General features: G+C 31.2%; 1 protein-coding gene across 1 annotated transcript in view; it reads right to left on the bottom strand.

Annotated features, from left to right (window-relative positions):
- LOC145329578 (putative transporter HI_0519) overlaps nucleotides 1-21,649 on the bottom strand; it is a 73,391-nt gene that overhangs the window by 30,496 nt on the left and 21,246 nt on the right. Inside the window, 3 exon segments of the mRNA XM_080173855.1 lie at nucleotides 1,155-1,214; nucleotides 1,487-1,551; nucleotides 1,997-2,122. Of these exon segments, the coding sequence (XP_080029981.1) occupies nucleotides 1,155-1,214; nucleotides 1,487-1,551; nucleotides 1,997-2,115 (244 nt within the window). The 5' untranslated portion in view covers nucleotides 2,116-2,122.

Below are 21,649 nucleotides of genomic sequence, written 5' to 3'. Positions count from 1 at the left end.
GACACGGCGGCTCTCATTTGGGCCACAGTTGAGCTAGAACAACGTTTAATACCTTGTTAAAAATGGCATGAAGATTAAGATAGGATTATCAGCGCAACACATAGTCTAAAACGAGTTTCAAGGTTCCATATGGGCCCCTGAAGTCAAGAACCGAGAAATTTTCAAGATTTTTGACGTTTTGATAAATTATACGGAAGTTATGAAACACTAGAAGTTGTCTGAAGTCTATTTACTCAAAAGGGGGGGGGCGGAAGTGACACTTTTTGAAACCAAAACTAAATGTCAAAGGAACTCAACTAAAAAAAGAGTTACAGGTCTGACATTTTGCATGGCAGTTGCTTTATAGGGGTACAATATGGAACTGTGAAGAAACGGCGGCGCAACCGCCGAAAACCGCCGAGAAAAGGCAACAAAAATTACGGCGGGAAACGGCGGTTTTCGGCGGTTGCGCCGCCGTTTCTTCACAGTTCCATATTGTACCCCTATAAAGCAACTGCCATGCAAAATCTCAGACCTGTAACCCTTTTTTTAGTTGAGTTCCTTTGTTGACTCTTAGTTTTGGTTTCAAAAAGTGTCACTTTCGCCCCCCCCCTTTTTAAAAATCTGAGGGCATATTTTATAATTCTGCTAAACTTTTCTTGGACAACACGAGTTTTATAATTTATGAGGCTTTCTGAAAATTAATTATATAAGAACTCTAATCAACAATTGAATAATCTTTAATGGTAGATATTAGTTTTTAGTACCCTTTTTAGTTGTATTTAATTCATACTAGCATCTACATGACAAAAGAGAGGGAGGAAGAAGTCAACACTCTAATATTTTATTTTGTAGAAATTTTTGTATTTTTTCTAGCGATTAATTTTGGGAGATTGGAGGTGATCTCTCTCGAAATATTTATAAACCTTCACTGTAAAAAAAAGAACCATATCGGTTCAGTAGTCAGCGAGATACTTAACAGACACACAAAGAGACATGTTTTTTTTATATGTCTGCCGTGACGACTTTAAAACATCCATGATGTCAATATTGTATGTCACCTGAATACTTCTAGGTTGAACAGGATCTTATTCGATTTATCATTTTATAAACAACAATTTGTATTTTTATGTAACACCACTTCTTCAAATATTTGTTAAAAAGAAAATTTTCCTTGATCGCGCTTCCAATTGAATTCCAAAAATTTTCAATCTTCACTCCAATAAAGGTTCCTTTGAAGGACAGTTTCCATTTTAATTGACACATGGGAATCTAACACCCTCCTTCCCCTCCTGTAACTGTAAAATTTAGCTTTCATTAATAACAAAATAATTAAAAAATCCAATATAAGAAAATTTTGAATTTTGGTGTCATTAATGTCATTCGCCTGATATGCTAAAATTCAACACAACTACAACACTAAGCAGACTGAAGTGGTAAGGGGGGGGGGGGGGAGAGAGAGTCTAAAATATTTAATGTTAAATATAATGGAAACTGTTCATTCCTTCCATGTCCTTTTTCTGGAACCTATTAGGGCTGTTGTCAGGTACTTGGGATGCGGGCACATATTCACTGAAATATTATACATACTAGCGGCTTCGCCTCTAGAGACACTTGAGGGAAGGGAAGAGGGGAGTAAGTTCCACTTCCCAGTTTAGTTTTAAAGACATTTTTTCTGACGGGGCAATTTTTTTCTGGGTTGATTTATCATAGCAGGGTAAATGTACCCTTCTTCAATTAGTTAAAAACCTTTCCTTTGTTGGACTTTTATGGAGCTTCACTGTAAAGGAGAACCATATAGATACATAGACACACAGACATATAATAGATAAAATATGTAGGTGTATTAATAGATAAGTAGATAAATTTATGGATGATTAAATTGATAGATAGATTGATAGTATGGCTTTAACCCTGCTGGGCATTCCTAATATTGCTGAACCTAAACTAAGCCTGACCAATACCTTTATTTCTCCTTAAAGTTTGCCAGTGGCCATAGACAAATTTCAAACTTTACCTTGTATCAACTGATAACTTTCTTCTTTTTGTTAATGTTCCATCTACCTCATCTGTAAATGCAGGGTTTCGAACCCCCAACTCTGAGTCACTTGGATTTGATTCTCCTTTGCTATTCATTTTGTCTGTAAAACAAGAACAAGTATGACAAAAAAAACTACTCATCAATGACAAGCTAGCAAAATTATTAAACAAAACTTTCCATTTCACTATAAACGACATTTCCAATATCTCAATTACCTTAAACCAATTTGTATTTTAAGTAGAAAAGATACCCTTTTTTATTTGTCCATTCGTCAGTCAGTCCGTTTTGTTACGTGCGGACAGTTGTATGGATTGGACAATCTATACAAAAATTAATATTATTTAGGAGATATTAAAAACAAGATATATGTACAATACATTTAGACCTTTTCCTGCAAATCCGAAAAAACTTTTAGAATTTCAAGTTTAAAGTTTTAAAACATGCAACAGAATTCTCATAAACTATGACGATTTTCAACAAATATTCATTTACATTAATCAAGGACGTTATTCTGATAAGTAGCGTAACATATTTATAGGTAAATAAGTTATGCTTGTATTAAAAATCTTCATTTAGAAAAATAAAGGTACTAAGAAAGAGAGGTAATGTCTGATTGAGCCAATAAATGAATCGCATCGGAGCATACACGAAATCTCATTGGTTGAATTAAACTGAAGTTTTCTAGTTTTTTCATTAGAGTTAACTAGAGCTGTTCTTTCAACTTTTACTCGAATCAAGTCCATCACATGAAGTACTGCCTTCATATTGTTGTTTCACATCTATGTTTTATCTGTGCATTAATAATAAATATGCTTTATCTATTGCAATCGTTGTAAAATAATAAAAATCCCTTTATAAATTCAAGTTAATAAAATTATATTTTTTTCTTGAGTTTCTATTAAAACAAAAAAATAATATCTCAGACTTCAAATGTACATGATTTATAATCTTTAATTCGTAATTCGTATCTATTATAAACATTTAAAATACATAAATTCATAATTTGTTTGATGATTACCTCGAAATAAATTATATAAAAACAAGGATGACAACATCCATAAGTAGCGAAGCTGAAAAATTATGAATGGATATCAGGAAAAATTACTATAAAGCAGTGTCATACAATAAACATTAATCTTGATAAAATAAAGAAATCAAAAAACCGTAAAAATCACGCAACCTTAAAAATCACAAAAATTTAAAAATCTAGGAATCGATCTAGCACCGCAATTTATAGACAAATCTTAATGAAACTTGATAAAAATATGTAGAATATGAGCATATTCAATCCCTGATAATTTAAGCCGCCAATCCTGAATAGGAATCGAAAAAACCATAGAAAACCTAAAAATCTAGGAATCGATCTAGCACCCCAATTAATATATAAATCGCAATAAAGCTTAAGGAACTTATGTAGAATGTAATTCTAAGCAATCCCTGAAAATTTCAGCCCATTATCTTAGAAAGGAGTGGAGAAAATCAAGAAAACATGAAAATCTAGGAATCGATCTAGCACCCCAAATAATAGACAGGTGGACAAAACAATGTATAGATTAGATGGGCATATGTTATGAGAATCTTCACTAAAATTTTTAGCTGTCTATCTTTTATAGGAGCCGAGAAAATCACGTTTCCCCCACTTTGTCTCAGACGGACGGACAGACGGACGGACAGACGGACAGACGGACGGACATTTCGAATTATAGAGTAGCTTCGCTACTAATAAAATAACAACAAATAGCAATACAACAGTACGTTCATTACGTTTTCAACAGGACCTAGCGTTGTACTGTGTATACACTGTACACACATGTGTAAGAGGAAAGGGCATATTTTTTTCATTTTGTTCATATAACGAGTCAGCTGTAAATAGTCGCATTTCTTAAGATAAAGCTTTTCTCACGTAAATTATATCGTGTTAAAATTTATTTTCTAGTATAGTGTAAAGCATATTACAAATGTCTTAACCTCTTTTCGAGGAAGCTTTGTGTTTATCAAGATCGAAATTAATTCCTTATTCAAAATTCAAATTCAGCGCAAATGTCTTTGTCTTTGTCTTTGTTTGACTTTCCTTTTCTAAAGAGACGCGGCATGAATGTTGTTTATGTTTTGATGTGTCCACGTTCTTTACTTTTGAATGATATGTGAGTGGATGAAGATTTCGGAGAACAAATTTGGGCCTATCATTGGTCTCATAGTGCGTGAACAACCCTAGTATACCAGGGGCTTTAAACCATAAGAACATCAGGTAGATTTTGTTCATTTTATTTAAATTGAATGGCGTATAGGACGAATTTATTAAGTTTAAAAGGCTTTAGCCAGCTAAACATGAAACTTTATTATGATTCAATTATTATGTTTTAGTAATTTATTTGTGCCTTTATTTTTGCATTTAACAATGATCTATTAAACCAAATAATTTTCCTTTAAAGCCAAAGTACCCAAAGATTCTTAACAGTAGAAAAAAAGATTTTAAAAAACAAATAATATTACGTGGTTATAAAAACTGGAATTTTGTATTAATTGATTTTGTAATTTCAGGACTTTGAAATAGTTTGTATCAATAAATCTATACTCAAACCTGCTGTTGAAACTTGATGGTTCCTGGTATTGGGGGTTTTTGTCCGTCAAACTAAGATCTCTAGAACTTCCCGCAAATTCGGAAGTCATACTTAACCAAAGTGTCATGGTTAAGACAACAAATCCTTTAATAAGTTAGCTATGAATTGTTGAATTCCTTAATATAAAGTTAGCTTTCTAGAAATTATATATTTTAAAGTTTTTTGTCAGCTGGAGGAGTTCCTTTGTCAGATTTACGAAAAAGGGGTTCACACTATAGTTCTTCTCTCCTATTTCTATTTTTAGAAACATACACGGTTTATGTCAAAATTTTTTCATTACATAAATGAGGTTACTTATAGCAACAAAAAAATGGAGTAGTAGTTTTCGTGATTTTTGTTTGTAGTTCAGGGTAGCCCCGATGTGTTAGGGCATCGCAGGTAAAGGCCCAGCAGGGTTCAGTAACCTCGACAGATGTTAAGTGTAAAGAAAAACACACCCTTAATAAAAATTAAAAAGAAATAAAAAAAGATTTTGACATTTTGAACATTTATCCGAAACAATTAGAAAGTTGCTGCGCTTATAATACTACAACATTGATAAACAATAAGAAATTAGACAATGTAAAAATTTATGCCTCATTACATAACCAATAAAATTTAGGGATTGGACATTTGAGAAAAATTTGCATCTTAAATTTTTTTCTTTCAAACATAAAATTAGTTTTTGTTGACAACAATTAAAGCAGGAGAATATATATTATTCTTTGATAAATTAGAAATAATTTAAATATCTATTTTTTAATGCCATAATCCTTACATTCTAAACTTAAGTAGACAAAACTAGTATTAAACAATACAAAATAATATGGGTGTGCGGTCATTTCCGCTTATTTCAAAATCCAAATTTATTTCTAAATTCGCAAAAAGCCACAATAGAAAACAGAATTAATCGGGGTGCCTGCTCGTGCTCATTGTTTAATGATGAAACAAATAAATAGACTTTGATAACTACTGAACCGATTGAATTCTCCATTTTATTGAAGCTTTACATAGGATCTAAGATGGTTTTATAAGGCGGTACAGGAAATTAAATGTTGTGAAACATGTGAAGGTTCACCATAATAGTAGGTATAGCACTTTGACCACCAAGCCTGTTTGACATAGATTTCTACATTTTAGAGCAAAGCAGCTCTATGTATATCTTTTGCGGTGATACCAAAAAATTAACTTTAAACTAACATGATTCCTAAGATAAAGCTGTGTGTATGTCAAGTAAGATATCTAAAATGAAAGAACCGATCAGTTGAAAATTTTCATGGAAGTTTATTGAAGCATGGGTCCGGGGCAGGTTTTAATCTTTGTCATTTGGTGAAGGAAGGGGCAAGCTCAACCCCATGTCAGATAAAAAATTCTTTTGAATATACACCAAACAAGTAATTTTTCTTATTTTAATTTGAAATAAGAATTCGGCATATCCACTAAGAGATATAAGTTTTCCGGAATTGTAATGTAGGGAGTAGATTTGAAATCTGCATCAAATTTTAAGGATTTTTTATAAATTTCGTTTTTTCTATAATTCTTTATCTAAAAGCGGAAATACAAATTAAGTTAATTAATTTTGGCATCCGTGATTGGTGGATTTAAAAAATCTGCGCTCTGATTGGATGTCGTACATCATTCAACCAATTAGAGCGCAGGTAGTTTAAAATCCACCAATCCTATTGGTCAAAATTAATTAACTTAAAATGTATTTCCGCTTTTAGATAAAGAATTTTACAAAAAACGAATTTTATAATTAGGTACTTGCTTACATGTGGTAGACTGGAGCACCGAAACCCCCCCCCCCCCCGCTTAGTTTTGACAAAAATCAAAAATAAGGGGGGGTAGTTTTTTATGTCTGGAAAACGGCAAGGAGGAAAAAAGCAAGGCAAGGCAAAGACTTAACCCCCCCTTAATTTTGAAGAAAATCAAAAATAAGGGGGGGGGGGGGTAGTTTTTTCACTGTACAACACGCCAGAAAGTTGAGTGAGGTAAATCAAGTAAATCCAGTATACCAGAGGGGAAACCTTATAACAGGGATATTCATGTTTTGGAGCATAATTTCCTTATTTATTGACTGATTTTAGTAATTGATGTATCCCTGAACAGGTAGTCTTAAGGAGAATATATCAGAAGTGTTTTCATGGGGACATAACGGTGCTCCGGTCTTCACATGTAAGCAAGCACCAAAAAATCCTTAAAATTTGATGCAGATTTCAAATCTACTCCCTACATTAAAATTCCGGAAAACTTATATCCCTTAATATCCACTTAAACTGCTATTTGTAGAATAAATCTTTATTTTTAAAAGCGAAGCTTTTCTATAATTAGGGTCGGTCCGTCCGTACTTCCGTAACGGACAGCTTTTTTCGTTCATTTAGGCATGTTAGAATTGTCCTATCGATTTCAAATTTTGCATGGTGATTCCTTTAGTAGTTAGGTACGACTTAGAAAGCGTAGCAACTCTATAATCATCACCAAAATGTCCGTACGTCCATTTTAAACATGTTGATTTTTTTACTTTTTTAACAACAAATTTTTTTGTGATCTAATCATCCGATTGATCTGATTTTTGGTATATTGATTCCTGAGACAACAAAGTATAATGTAATCAGCGAAGCAACTCTATAATTAAGTTCTAAAAATGTTCGTATGTCCATAAACATTATCCTGAATCAAGCAGTTTTTCAACAAATTTACTTACAATTTTGCTTTGACTCTTATACATTTATATTATGATTATTCAGTTCTGACACTGTACAAGTGTTAATGTCCGTTTGTCGTACCGTTTAGTGCTTCGCTTTTATGGATGTTGTCATCCTTGTTTAATTATTATTTTAGAGCAGTTTATGTTGGGTTATATATAGAACTGGGAAGCACCGGAGGAGTTATGCCCACCTCCCGCAGAAAAAATAGGAACTTTTAACAGAAAGCACCAAATTTTCATGGCGTAGGTATCCAACTCTCTCCTGGGGTAAATCAACTTGTCTTGATAAGTATTAACTTGAAAAATGGCCCTGTGATTATAAATATTAAATAATAGGCAATAAACTGTATACAAAGGACAACTTGCACCTTGAATGCATTTTAACAAGGACAAATATATGCATGAATAGAGCAGCTATAGCTGCTTAAATTTTTGGTGAAAAAGAACGGTTATGTGTAATAAAGTAAAGTTAAAAACTTTAAAATCAAACATATTGGCTTCGAAAGCGAAATATAATGGAAATTAATGGAAAATAGACATCTCTCTGCGGATATTATAAAGAAAACTTATAAGATTAAAACTAGTTTCTAAAACTTTTTGTTAGACCATACATTAGGCCCTATGGGGCGAACAAACGGTACAGGACCTATCGAAGGAAAAAAGGATTACCTATTTTTTAACCAACGTAGGAATGAGCATCTTAATAAAGTTATACTTTGGGTATAAAAATAATTTACAATCCAATGTTCCCATCCCTCTCTCTCTGGAAGCTACATAATTAGAATTTTTATTGTGTTGATTAAAATTAAAATTGTTTAGGAAAAATTTAAATATTTTCAATAACATTTTCTTTCCTTGACACCATTAGAATATAATTAATTGTCAGCGTGTCTGCTCTATATACGTGGTCTGTCTGTTGATTAGCTTGTCGGTTATGCCCTAGTCATGGAAAACAGAAATTAGTATACAAATTATACAAGAAGTAAAATATTTTACCATTCAAGATATGTTAACATATTTGTTATTCAAAAATACATATATAAAAACTATACACCAAAATTTTCATCATATGGTTTTTATCAAATTGTGCATATTCGTACCTGATATTTTCTGAAGAAAAGTTAAAATTCTTCAGTAAAAATTTTGTAACTAAACATTTTCCTTTTCTACTAGTGGTAGCGAGAAGATAAATTTAATAATTTGGTAATTTACAAATATAACTTTAATCCTTAAAACTATAACAATGGTTATGAAAACTTTTGGTACAGACAGAAAGGACGTCGATTGGGGAATGGGATTCTCCCCCCCCCCCACCTCAAAAAAAAAATAAAAAAAGCATGGACGTCGTTGACAGACAGACTCTATCATTAAAAAACATACATCCTTATATCTTTTGTAGTATTTACAAAAAAATACTCATTTCCTTTAATTAATTTACATTTAGAATATAAAATTTGCCTATACAAATATCTCTTCACAGTTAAATTGCACATACATTTTGAGAAAAAATCACCTTTAAAATTAATAAAAGCAATTTAACTTTATTTCAAGCATTATAGCTCTACTTATTCACTTTGAAAACAGTAAAATAACTAAATTTTGTAGACCACATAAATTAAGCATGTTTTCAATGATAAATAAAAGGTAAAACTGAGAGGTGCGTACAATGTTTACAATGCTTCTACAGTAATAGTTGGTTGTGCCTAGAGGCACCATATTTAAAATAGCACATGAGAAACTCATGACATAAAATACTAATATCCTGCTGTGATTTTGATAATTTAAACAGTTGTGGAATATCTTAGAATGTTGTTGTTGTTGTGCTGTCGTTGGTTGTGGGTGATCTTACAAGGCGGTTAATATTATATAATAGCTAAAGTAGTTTTATGTCCTTATTTAAATAATAAATATTCTAATTTTTCTACCATAGAAAGCTTTGCTTGACTTTGACTATTATTGCTTTTTTTATATCCCCACCCCCACTGGTTACATTGAGTAGACATGTTTTGTCAGTTATCAGTTATCAAAGCAAATAATTAAATTTATTAGATTTTTATTAAACAAAACAAAATATGATGTAGAAAAATAAGCTTTTATATAAAAAATTTATGTAAATCATATTTAATCAGCTGATTACCCCTCTCCCCATCCCCTTTTCTGTTACCCCTTTTATAAGCATTTTCTAAAGTAAAATCACCATATTGCCAGAGAAATATTCTTATCAATTTAGTACTGATATTGCGGTGTTACTTAATGTTAAGATTAATTATAGGAATTGCTACGTAAGTCCTGTCTGCATATTTGTATCTATCTACCTACGCGTTCATATCTCTTTTGGAAAGCCCTTGTCTATCCTTTAAAACAGCAAGTATTACGCTTTTTCTATTTAAAGACATATTTGTAAAAACTAAAGGCTTCAAGCCCTTGAAAAATTGGGGGAAGGGGTAATAACGCCCTTACCCCTCTCTCCCCTTGGTCGTCCTTCCTTAATCTAGGTGAAATTTTATTTCTTACCCTCCTAAATGAGGTAGAAGCTACACACCCCCTAAGAATATTTTGTTTAAAATGCATACTGATTTTACTAATATCCAAAGAAACAAGGATGACAACATCCATAAAAGCGAAGCACTGAAACGTAACAAACGGACATTAACACTTGTCTAGTGTCTAGTATCGAAAGAGTCGAATCAAAATTGTAAAACTGAAAAAGTGTTGAAAAACTGCTTGATACAGGATAATGTTTTGGACATACTTACATTTTTAGGACTTGATTGTAGAGTTGCTTTGCTTATACTATTGTTCTTTGTTGTCCCAGGAATCAATATACCAAAAATCAGATCAAACGGATAATTAGATGACATAAAAATTTGTTGCTAAAAAATTAGAAAAATCAACATGTTTAAAATGTACATACGTAGATTATAGAGTTGCTACGCTTTCTAAATCGTACCTAACTATACAGGAATCATCATGCAAAGTTTGAAATCGATAGGACAATTCTAACATGCCTAAATTAATGAATAAAAGCTATCTATCTCGGACGGACGTACGGACCGACCCAAATTATAGAAAAGCTTCGCTTTTAAAAAAGAATTAGAATGGAGGTGGGAGGGAGAAGGGAAGGAGTTAATTTCAATCTAATTCTGATGTTGAATGTTTATATTAAAATCAGAAAACTCTAACTTATTGAAGAGAAGCTATTTAAACATTATATATCATGTAATAAATTTTTACTTCACTGTGGTGAAATTTTTTTGGTCTAAAATATTTCTTTATTCTGATTGTAAGAACACTATTTCAAATTTTCTTTCTGTAAATCACGTCAAACATTTTAAACTAGAAATTTGAAAGTTTCACTAATGACGCAAATCTAATTAAAATCTAGCTGTAATGGCGGTTTCCATAAAAACAACCCATTTTTAAAAAAGTATCATGGAAAGAAAACACAGTAGGTTAGGTTTGGTTAGGTAAATGTTGATGATTAACCGCAGGGTTAGAGCCCACCGCAGGGGCAAGAAATATGAGAAAAGATACCGTGAAAATACGACGAAACCCGCTTCTACGTTTTCTTCTCATGATTCAAAATGAATTGTAAAATAATGGGGTAGGGGGGGGGGGGGGGTGGAGGTGTAGTTTTCCGTTTTTTTATTAGATCAGGTTAGAATATTTTGGGTACTGCGTAGCCCCTCGTGGTTATGGCCACCGCATGGGTTAGGCATAGGAAAAAAACTACCATTTCAATTTATATATTTAAAAAATAAGAGGGAAGGGATTTCAGTGCTCATTAGACACTTTGAGGGAAAGTACTACTTTAATTGAAAATCGATAAAGTACAATGTTATAAGCGAAAAATTTCTATAATAAAGACAATGTAAGTTTGTCTTGTATTTAAACAATTTTGTATTATATTTTTTTGTTTTGACTTCTAAATAATGTTCTACAAGTGAAGACATGTTATAAATATTGATGTTAGATTGTCCAACAATATGATTTGTTGTGCCGCGATTTAATGAGCAACGCCTTCCTTGTTCTAACACGGATTTTAATCTCTAAATGTATTTCACACTTTGTTTTTAAGTTTTATTGATTTACAATTATCATAAATATTTCGAAGACTGTTTGCTTAAAATAAAATGTAAAAACATAAATTGTATTGTTAAATATATTTTGCTTAAAATGAAAGGTAAAAAATTACAGAATGTATGTATCATATATTTTTATTTTCCTATCTGCAGAAAACTATCTATATGAATTAAGATTAATTATATTAAGTATCCTAAATAAAAATTTCTTATCCTTCTTATTAATTGTATTTAAATACAAGGAGGAAAACATCAATAAGAAGCGAAGCTCAAAAATTATAAATGGATATTGGGAAAAAAATAACTGTAGAGCAGTGTCATACATTAATTATTAAACTTGATTAAATAGGGAAATCACGAACCCTTTAAAACCACGCAACCTTTAAATCACGAAAACTTAAAAATCTAGGAATCGATCTAGCACCGCAATTAATAGACAGATCTTAATGAAACTTGATGGAAATATGTAGAATAGGAGCATATTCAATCAGCCGTCAATCCTGAATGGGAATAGAGAAAATCACGAAAAGTTAAAAATCTAGGGATCGATCTAGCACTCAAATTAATAAACAAATCTTACTAACTTGGTGAAAATATGTAGAAGGTAATGTAAATTACTCTCTGAAAGTTTCAGCCTTCCATCTTGAATAGGAATTGAGATAATCACGAAAACTAGAAAATCTAGGAATCGATCTAGCACCCCAAATAGCAGACAGATGGGCAAAACAATGTATATATAAGATGGTCATAGAAATCTTTACTATAAATTTCAGCTTTCTTTCTTGAATAGGCGCCGAGAAAATAACGTTTCCACTATAGCGTTACGGACTGATTGACATACAAAGTGAATTATAGAGTGGCTTTGCTACTAAAAAGAGTCATAACATTGCTTTAAAAATATTATAAAAGTCTGAGTGTAGGAAATATTTATGAAAGTGGCCAACAAAACAGGAGTAAGTAGTAAAACGATTTATTTTCTTTTCTGCAGACAACTGTCCTTGATAATTTTTAAAAAAAGAAATGGGAATTTAATCTTTACTTTATCAACGTCCATACAATTTTATTGTTTGAAAAACTTAGATATTTTTTTTTATCATGAACATTTCATGTAATAAATATGAATTATGATACAATGGATTTATTACTTGGATCTTACATCAGATTTTCATGCTGTATAATAAAGTGTAAAGTGTAGCGGGCTAAAACAACGATCTTCCCTTACCCCATACTTTCTCCTCCTATTTGATAAACGGCATGACCAATAAATGCGAGGGGAATTTTCAACCTAAATTGACAACAATTTTTCTCTGTCATAATATCCATGTATATTCTACATCCAGGAACAATAGTTTTATAGGCGTAGCTACTCTACAAGTCTTGGTATTATCCTCTTAGGAAATTTTTTATCAATTTTGAAAACTTGAGTACACTCCCCCCCCCCCCCCCCCCGACAGCGAACTATGAACTCTGGCCGCCGCACTCGGCTCCCTAGCCTGCCTAGCCGCAGCCCTTGCCTGCCTAGGGGTACTCAAATTTTCAAAATTGAAAAAAAAATTTTTAAGAGGATAACTCCCAAGTCTTATATGCTTCTCTTTATTTGAAAATAGAAAAAAATTAGGAAATCCTTTTTAAAAAGTAGCTATTTGTGTCTGTATGTCTGTCTGTCTGAACTAAAGGATCTTTCTAACCCCTGAACCGATATGGTTCTCTTTTGTATCGTCTCATTGGCCTTGGGAAGGATTATAACTATTTTGGGGAAAGGTACCACCACTCTTACAAGAGAAATCGCCAAAAATACCCCAAAAATTGAAAAAAAAATTCCCGCAGTGTCGGAAAAACATTAAATAAGAAACAACTCATTTTATCATGGAGAATTTATTTCCTAAATTAGATTTCAGGCTATTTTCAAGATTTAATAAGCCTTGAGATGGATTTAGGCCACTTAAACTTTTATACTCCCCCCCCGTTTGTGGTATAGGAAGTATATTTAGAAGTTCGAATATAATTTTGAGATTAACGACGACATTTCAAAAAGTTTTTTTTTCAAGGATAAAATAATACTACTACAATGAGTAAATGGCTGTGTTAGTTTAAGTCTAATAAAAAACATGTATCATTTTGACCAAATTTGACCTGTGCATTTTAGACATTAATAACGATAAAAATTGTTTATTTTTTACTTATATTTATTACTATATTGATATTTAATGCAACTTGGTGCAATAAAACTAATTAAGTTGTATATAGTTATCAGCCTTTTAGGTAGCGAAGCTACTATATAATTCACTGTGAATACCACCCTAAAGCTATTTTATGTGAAGATACCTCTTATCAGAGAGCCTTGTCTATCCCCTATCTGGTCTTCTGCTTGCTCTTAAAAAGATTAAAACCAGAATGTAGATGAAAAACTTTTAATTTCAGATTTAACATGCTATTGAAATATTTTCTGTTGCATTAAAACCTGCTATGAGCCATGCTGAAAGATCATATATCGCATATGGTATTTTTTACGTTGGTAATGTAACATCATCGAATTAACTTACTATTATCAACCAGACAAAATATTTTGAAGATATCACTGAAAAAAATGCTTTTAAATAAGGATGACAACATCTATAAGTAGCGAAGCACAAAATCTATTATAAAGTAAACAAACGGACAAAGTGAGTTATAGAGCAGATTATCTGTTATCATAACGAGAAAAAGAAAGAGAGAGAATATACAAAAAACTTTAAATCACGAAACCTTAAACAAAAAGCAGTCAGACTACCATATACTTTTACGCCTAATTATCGTGCATAATGAAGGGAATATTGGCAAGAAGTTTTAGCTTTGTATCTTTTGTAGGAGCTGAGAAAACCTGTTGTAAAAAGCAAACGCGGCTAAAAAGCTGCTTAAAAGCAGTCCGATCGCAATGGATGTTTTACAGTTAATTATGCTCCATATTGATAGGAATGTTGACTAGAAGTTTCAGCCTTTTATCTTTCACAAGAGATAAGAAAATCAGTTGTGAAAAATAAAAGCGGCTTAAAAGCAGTCCGACAGTTGTGGATGTAGTATAGTTAATTGAGCTCCTTAATGTTGGGAATTTTCACAAAAAGTTTCAGCCTTGTATCTTGAATAGGAGCCGAGAAAGTCGCATTTCCCTTAGAAAATTAGACACCTCGCTTTGAAATTGTAACTCGATACATTATCACAAATAAATGGGATAATTATATCTTATAATGTATTTGTCAAAAATGTAACATGTAATTGTACCAAATGGAAGTTCTGATATTGATTATAGAGTTGCAATGCTTTCCAAGTGACATTATAGGAATTATCATTTGAAAATCTACAGGAAAATTCTACATTCCTAAATTAATGAAAAGAGCTATCCATTATAGACGTCTGAAAAGACACTAATTTTAGAAAAGCTTCGCCTTTAAAGATATAATAGCCCCGCTAAAAAACAAGTAATTTATGAGGGTTCCACTTTTATTCATTTGAATTCAAGTTTTTATGGCTTTACATTTTATAGAGGTCATAGAATACAAAATTTCTATGCAAACCCTTCTTTTAAGAATTGAATAATTTAAATATCTTATTGGGAAGATGATTAAAGTCTCTCTACAGATTATGACGTCATACGATAGAATAGCAAATGAGAGGCCAGCATAAAGTTTACCATAAGTCAATTACAGTTTATACTGGCCTCCCATAGGCTATTCTATCCTATGACGTCATAATCTGTGGACGGACTTTAATCATCTTCCAAAATAGAAGTTTGATTTTTTGTGTTAAGATTGGTTGTTTTCCAAGGTGTCTTTTCTTTCTTAATAAAATCAGAGTAGAGAAGCTTCGTTAATAATCTTGATAATGCATTTGAAAATAAATTTAAAAAGTAAAAGGCCAGAATTATATCAGGGCATTAACATGTGACTTAGAATAACCTGCTTAGATAGCATTAGAATGACACAATTAATTTGGTGCATAGAATTTTAGAGATTACAGTTCTAAAAAATGGTATCCTTACATTAATGTAACAGGTTGTCTGTTTGTTTGTACCGGAGAATCTTGCTAACCGCTGAACCATTTTGGTTCTTCTTTTAGATGTGGCTTCTCATAGGTTCTAGGAAGGTCTAAAACTATTTTCAGGGAGAGCACCACCACCCTCCCAAGAGAAATCGCTCCTAGAAAAAACCTTACATCCCCTCCTCCAAAAGTAATATCTTTATTAATTTTTACAACTAAAATTTAAAAAGGAGGGGCGAGATACCCCTCTCTCCAATTTTTACTAAAATAAACAATTGGGTAGTCGATTTAAACCTCCCCGCCTCAAGTGTCTCTACAGGCTTCTAGGGGTCATAGGCGCTAGTCTTTTAATATTGTCTTAAATGTGCCTTTTTATTTGTTCCATTTGTATTTTATTACGCAGAGATAAGACAATGGACAACAAATTATAAATCCCTCATCTAATTTGTCAAAATCTTCCATTATCGTCTTCTTCTCTGATAGAAATGGAAAGTGATAAGTGTAATTTATGTGTATCAATGGATATATTATTACTTGGATATTACACCAAAATTCATGTTCATAAAAATCTACAAAAATTAAATAAAATTAAAAAAGGGTTATTAACATAAGATTTTTGTAGATCTTTAATGCGAATTTAGGAGGATTCTGATCAGGAGATGTAATTCAGCCAATTTATTTCATTTGAAATTGCCTAGGATTAAATATTTTGTTGGCATAGAACTTGTTTTTTGATGTAGCTGAAGGGAAGTGTAGAAATAATGGAAGAGGGTTGTGGGGAAATTTGCACATAGAGTTGTTTGTCTGAATCACTTTCCTTAGTCCCCGATTCTGATCAAATAATCTTTATGATTTTTTCTATCGAATTGCCTTACTAATGTAAACACTTAAAGTGATCGCGAATTTAATTTTTCAAAATGCATTTTCGTTTACCTTTTCGTATTTTTAAAGTAATTTTCAAAGTATAATGCCTTAAAAGTTCAACTAAGTTAGAAAAAAATCAGTTTAAAATGCAAAGAGTATTTCCACATGAGAATAATGTTAAAATCTGTGCAAGAATTAAATTATGAAATAATAAGCTATTTCTTTGCTCACAGATAAAAACAAAAAAAACAATACTTAGGAAATATTTTTATAATACATCTCTAATAATATTTGTCTTCGAACTTTCTTTAAAATGTAATGAAAAAGTTTGGTTTATTTTATAAAATTATTGACCGAATTTCGGTATGTTTGAACTGGTATAAAGACAATAGAAAAAGTGTTTAAATCTATAGAAAGAATGATATTTAAGAATTAAATTGTTTAAAAAGTAAAAATGTATTATATTTGCTATATACTTCAGCAAAAAATTCAATCATTTTATTAAAGTTTTTCCATAAAAACAAACATTATTTTTTTTGTTCCAATGAAAAGTTATTGTAATTTGTCACACACACACACACACACACACACATGCACACACACACACATACCTTACCTATCTTGCCACACACACGCACACACACACTATCGTAGTATAACACACACACACACTTAACGCACCACCCACGAACCCACTTGCTACATAAATAACCAGGGAATTAGAGGCATAAGACAATGGCCGATAAATTAATGGATATTTTCAATGAAAATATACACAAAATTACCCATTTTGTAAACAATATTTGGTGGTTTAAACATTTGGACACTCAAAGTAATAAACCAACCAATTAAAATTCTATGAAAGTCCCCAAAGTTAATTAGCCAACTAACAAAATGTCATTAACTTTGGGAACTAATGTAATAAAAGCCAAATATCCATTTCCTCCCTGCATACAATTACGTACAGAAGGGTTGTACAGAAGGGTAGTTTTAAATGAAAAGATTTAACAATATCCTAATTTATAAAGTTGTAAGCTTTTTTTATCTGTAGAGAAGGGACCGCTGAAATGATATGGTTCACTTTTACAGTGAAACTTCTTATAGTTTTTGGGAAAGGTTTTAGGCTATTTTATTTTTATTAAAAAAGTCGTTTGTTGGTTTTAAGCTATTTTTCTGCCCTTTTATAGAAAAATATAAATTTATATTTGGTTTCTTTTTATACATTAAATAATATTTATTTAACAACTAACCCCCCAGGTAAAAATCTGAATGTGTGAGAAAGAAAAACAGAGAGAGAGGGAGAGAGAGAGAGAGAGAGAGAGAGAGAGAGAGAGAGAGAGAGAGAGAGAGAGAGAGAGAGAGAGAGAGAGAGTGAGAGAGAGAGAGAGAGGGGTTATACTCAACAAATGCCTATCTTAGAAAACGCTTATAATAAAAACTTTGGTTCATGGAAAGGATACAAATACAACAAAACCTGCAAACTTGTTTCCTTTCCATGACCTAAAACTTATAAATTATTTTGTGTTTTAAAGCTTATTTTGAATATCTACTATAAGTAGCCCTCTTTCTGTTTAAGTTAATAAATTAATAAATTTTTAAGTAATCACACATCCTAAATATAAATTGTTAAAATAATGTAACAGGATGTCTGTATGTTTGTCTGTTCTAAAGGATCTTGCTAACAGCTGAACCAGTATGGTTCTCCTTTACAGGGTAGCTCGTCATAAGTTCTTGAAATGTTTATAACTATTTTGGAGGAGAATACCACCACCCTCCAAAACGATTTATACATTATACATTAAAAATTTTAATTTTTAAAATTTAAATTTTTTATGGAAGTTTGAAGCTTTTTTAGCAAGTAGTAATTATTGAGATAGGATGAGGATGCTATGTTACAATCGACAACTATAAATCAGCTGACCTTATATCCATATTTAGTAATATCTTTTTGATTATCCGTAAAAATCGTTTAATCTCCCCGTAAAAAGAAATTATAAACCTTTTTGGTTAGTTTGATATGTATGTAACAAAAGAATTTATTCTACTCTAAATTTGCAAGTAAACCTTAACAAAAAGATTGTTATTTGTCGATTTTGATAGGTTTTAAGATATGTATAATAAAACACAAAATACATTAATGTTTTCAAGGGAATAAATTCGTTTTTTTAAAGTTTGATTTATTTTAAAATGGGAAGTAATTAAGACTTAATTCTCAAAATAGTACTCTTAAAAAACATTAATCAGTGACATATATCAACTTTTTCCCAGCTTCGTGAACACTTTAAATTACTGGGCTACTATGAATTACTAAACATTAATTTTTTTGTGATGATTCCAAAAACTGATAATCATCTACTCGATCCATAAGGCGCTTTTATCTTTTGTCTGTTTATAATGCTACGTAATTTCTATTATAATTTATTGACAATTTTATGTGTCCTTAAACCCCTAACAAATTCTAGTAAAATTTAGACTAATTTATATATGATTTTAAAAAGTTAACAGCATGAATCCAATCTAAAATGTGTAGGTATCCAAATTTAAAGTATCTTTGAATATTTTTTGGGATGTTTTTATATAAAAAGAAAATTTGTGTTTCTGTTTTAGCAATTTTTCAAAGAGCACATTTCAGAATTATATATAGGGGTTGTGTCAGGTTCCAGCTTGGACCACATCAAGTCATACTAGAGACGTTAAAATTTATACATATTGCTTCTATGTCAGACGCTTGCAAAGTGCCTTGTCATAAACACAGGCGCAACTCATTACCGTGTACTAAGGACTTCCAGACAAATGTCTTGCAATTAAAGGTTTAGCTTATGTTTGGTGTTCCTGTACCTAGTACCCCTTATCTTATATTTTACCAGAAATCTTAAAAAATGTCTAGAAATGTATAAAATGTGTCTATAGAAATATAATGAAATCTCCCATTTATTGGCCCAATAATGGATTCATTTTTACTTTGATCTTACACCACATTATCGTGTACTCTAATCAAGAGAAACATTAAAACCACCACAGGACCAGTATGTATATTCCCTGAAGAGTAGAATCCGATCAGTTCAGTGGTTACTGAGTGTCTTAAGCTTCAGACAGACAGACAAATAGATAATAAAATTTAATAACTATTAACATGACCTTTCACACTGTGAGAACACCTCTTAAAGGCAAAAAAACGATGTACTGAATTTTACTTTCTGAAAGTGTACCTAGCTTCCGCGTCCTATCTCAATATTTACTATTAGCTAAAAAAGCTTCAAACTTCCAAAAAAAATCAAAAGAAGGTGTATCAACTTTTTTTTTATAGCTAGCCGGTTCTTTTAGTAAGTAGTAGATGTAAAATTTTTCATAAAATTCAGATATGCAATCGTTTTTTTTTGTAGACCTCTTATTTTTTAAGTAATTTAAGTTTAAAAAAAAAAAATTAGGTCGATTTTAAGGTACTAAAATGCAACAAAAAAAAGAAAGAAAATGGCCATTATGAACAAAAATAGTAAGATCTTTAATTTGACACTTTACTTTTTCAATTCTGTCAGGTAATTATTGAAAAAATCGATTTTTTTAAACCCACGAGAATAAAAACTTTGAACTTAATTTTATCATTTCACAGGTAAAAAAATATGGGTTCATATATACCTTTAGAATCAGAAAAATATTACAAATCCATTGTAAGCAAAATTGAAAAAAAAGTTTACAATATAGTATATAAACTACAATAAAAGGAATTATATGAAAATATCATATTATATTATACAGGCAACGTCTTAATTCTTGAATTGAGTATAAAAATGCAAAGGGGGTAAAGAGGGGGGTAAAGAGGGGTAAAAAAGGGAAGACGAAAGTGTTGCCTGAACAAAAAATATAATTGGCCATTTGTTTATTTTTTATTTTTTTACTTTTTTTCAATTTTGCTTACAATGGATTCGTAATATTTTTCTGATTCTAAAGGTATATATGAACCCATATTTTTTTACCTGTGAAATGATAAAATTAAGTTCAAAGTTTTTATTCTCGTGGGTTTAAAAAATCAATTTTTTAAATGATTACCTGACAAAATTCAAAAAGTAAGGTGTCAAATTAAAGATCTTACTATTTTTGTACATAATGGACATTTTCTTCCATTTTTTTGTTGCGTTTTTACTTAAAAAATAAGAGGTCTACAAAAAAACCGATTGCATATCTGAATTCTATGAAAAATTTTACATCTACTACTTACTAAAAGAACCGGCTAGCTATAAAAAAAAGTTGATACACCTTCTTTGAAAAATTAAAATTTTGAATGTATAATGTATAAATCGTTTATATATTTATATCGCTTTTCCCTTTGACCGGAGTAGCTGAAAATAGCATTTGCAATAATTGGGTTATCTGCTGTACAACTTTGGAAATTATAGAAGAAAAAGGCAATCCATTTTCAGCACACCAAAAAACAAAATGGTTAGGAATGTTGTTGGATTACAGGAATTTTCATGGCTTGAGTTGTCTTCTATTTTAATCTTATTCTATTTTCACTTGGATTTTGAAATGGATCTAACTTATCAATGTTGATTATCCCCCTAATATATATAATTTCCTAAATAAAGCCTCAGGGGTAGGGGAGGGGGCAGAGGTTGTTGGCTTCCCTATTATAAAGAATATGAACATTGAATTGCTGTATGAATGTACTAGCGGCTACTTTTTCTTGGGAGGGTGGTAGTTATAAAATAGTTATAGACCTATATGCGAAGCTACCCTGTAAAGGAGAAACATAGCGGTTCAGCGGTTAGCGAGATGCGTCGGTACAGACAGCCAAACATACAAACATCCTGTTACTTTATTGTAAGGATACATATCTTTAATCCTGATAACATTAACGAGTTCAATTTTTCCACAAGAATAAAAGATAAATAACTAGATCTAGAAAAACTTTTAAGTGACTTTTTATACTTACATACAAAATTATAAATATTATTTATTACTTGCGGATGCGCTTTAAGAATCTAAGGGGAAGGAATGAGGCAAAATAGCCTAAAACCATGTCTAAACCTATATCTAAGAATAAATAGCCTAGAAAAACTCAATTGGGTTTTAGTTATCGAGATTTTAACAAAAAAAATAAACCTTACAGCTATAAAAAAGAGTATAAAAAAGCAACATTTTGAAGGAATTAGGTATGTAGTTTTGGAAAATAATGTAATTAATACAATTTCAGTTTTATTTGCACATTTCTCTTCGATCCCACACAATAATATTCTTTTACTTTTATTAATTCTGTGAATTAAAAGGGATGCTCTTATTTTTTATATCTGTTTGTAGTTAAGAATCACGCTAACCACTAGAACCATATGGTTTTTCTTATATGTGGAGCTTTTACTGGGAAGGT

Source organism: Acartia tonsa, chromosome 10, assembly GCF_053477335.1.
Source record: "Acartia tonsa isolate MP-2025a chromosome 10, ASM5347733v1, whole genome shotgun sequence".
Classification (NCBI taxonomy): domain Eukaryota; kingdom Metazoa; phylum Arthropoda; class Copepoda; order Calanoida; family Acartiidae; genus Acartia; species Acartia tonsa.
The sequence above is the reverse complement of the archived record's forward strand: the minus strand, read 5'-3'. Positions and strand labels throughout refer to the sequence as shown.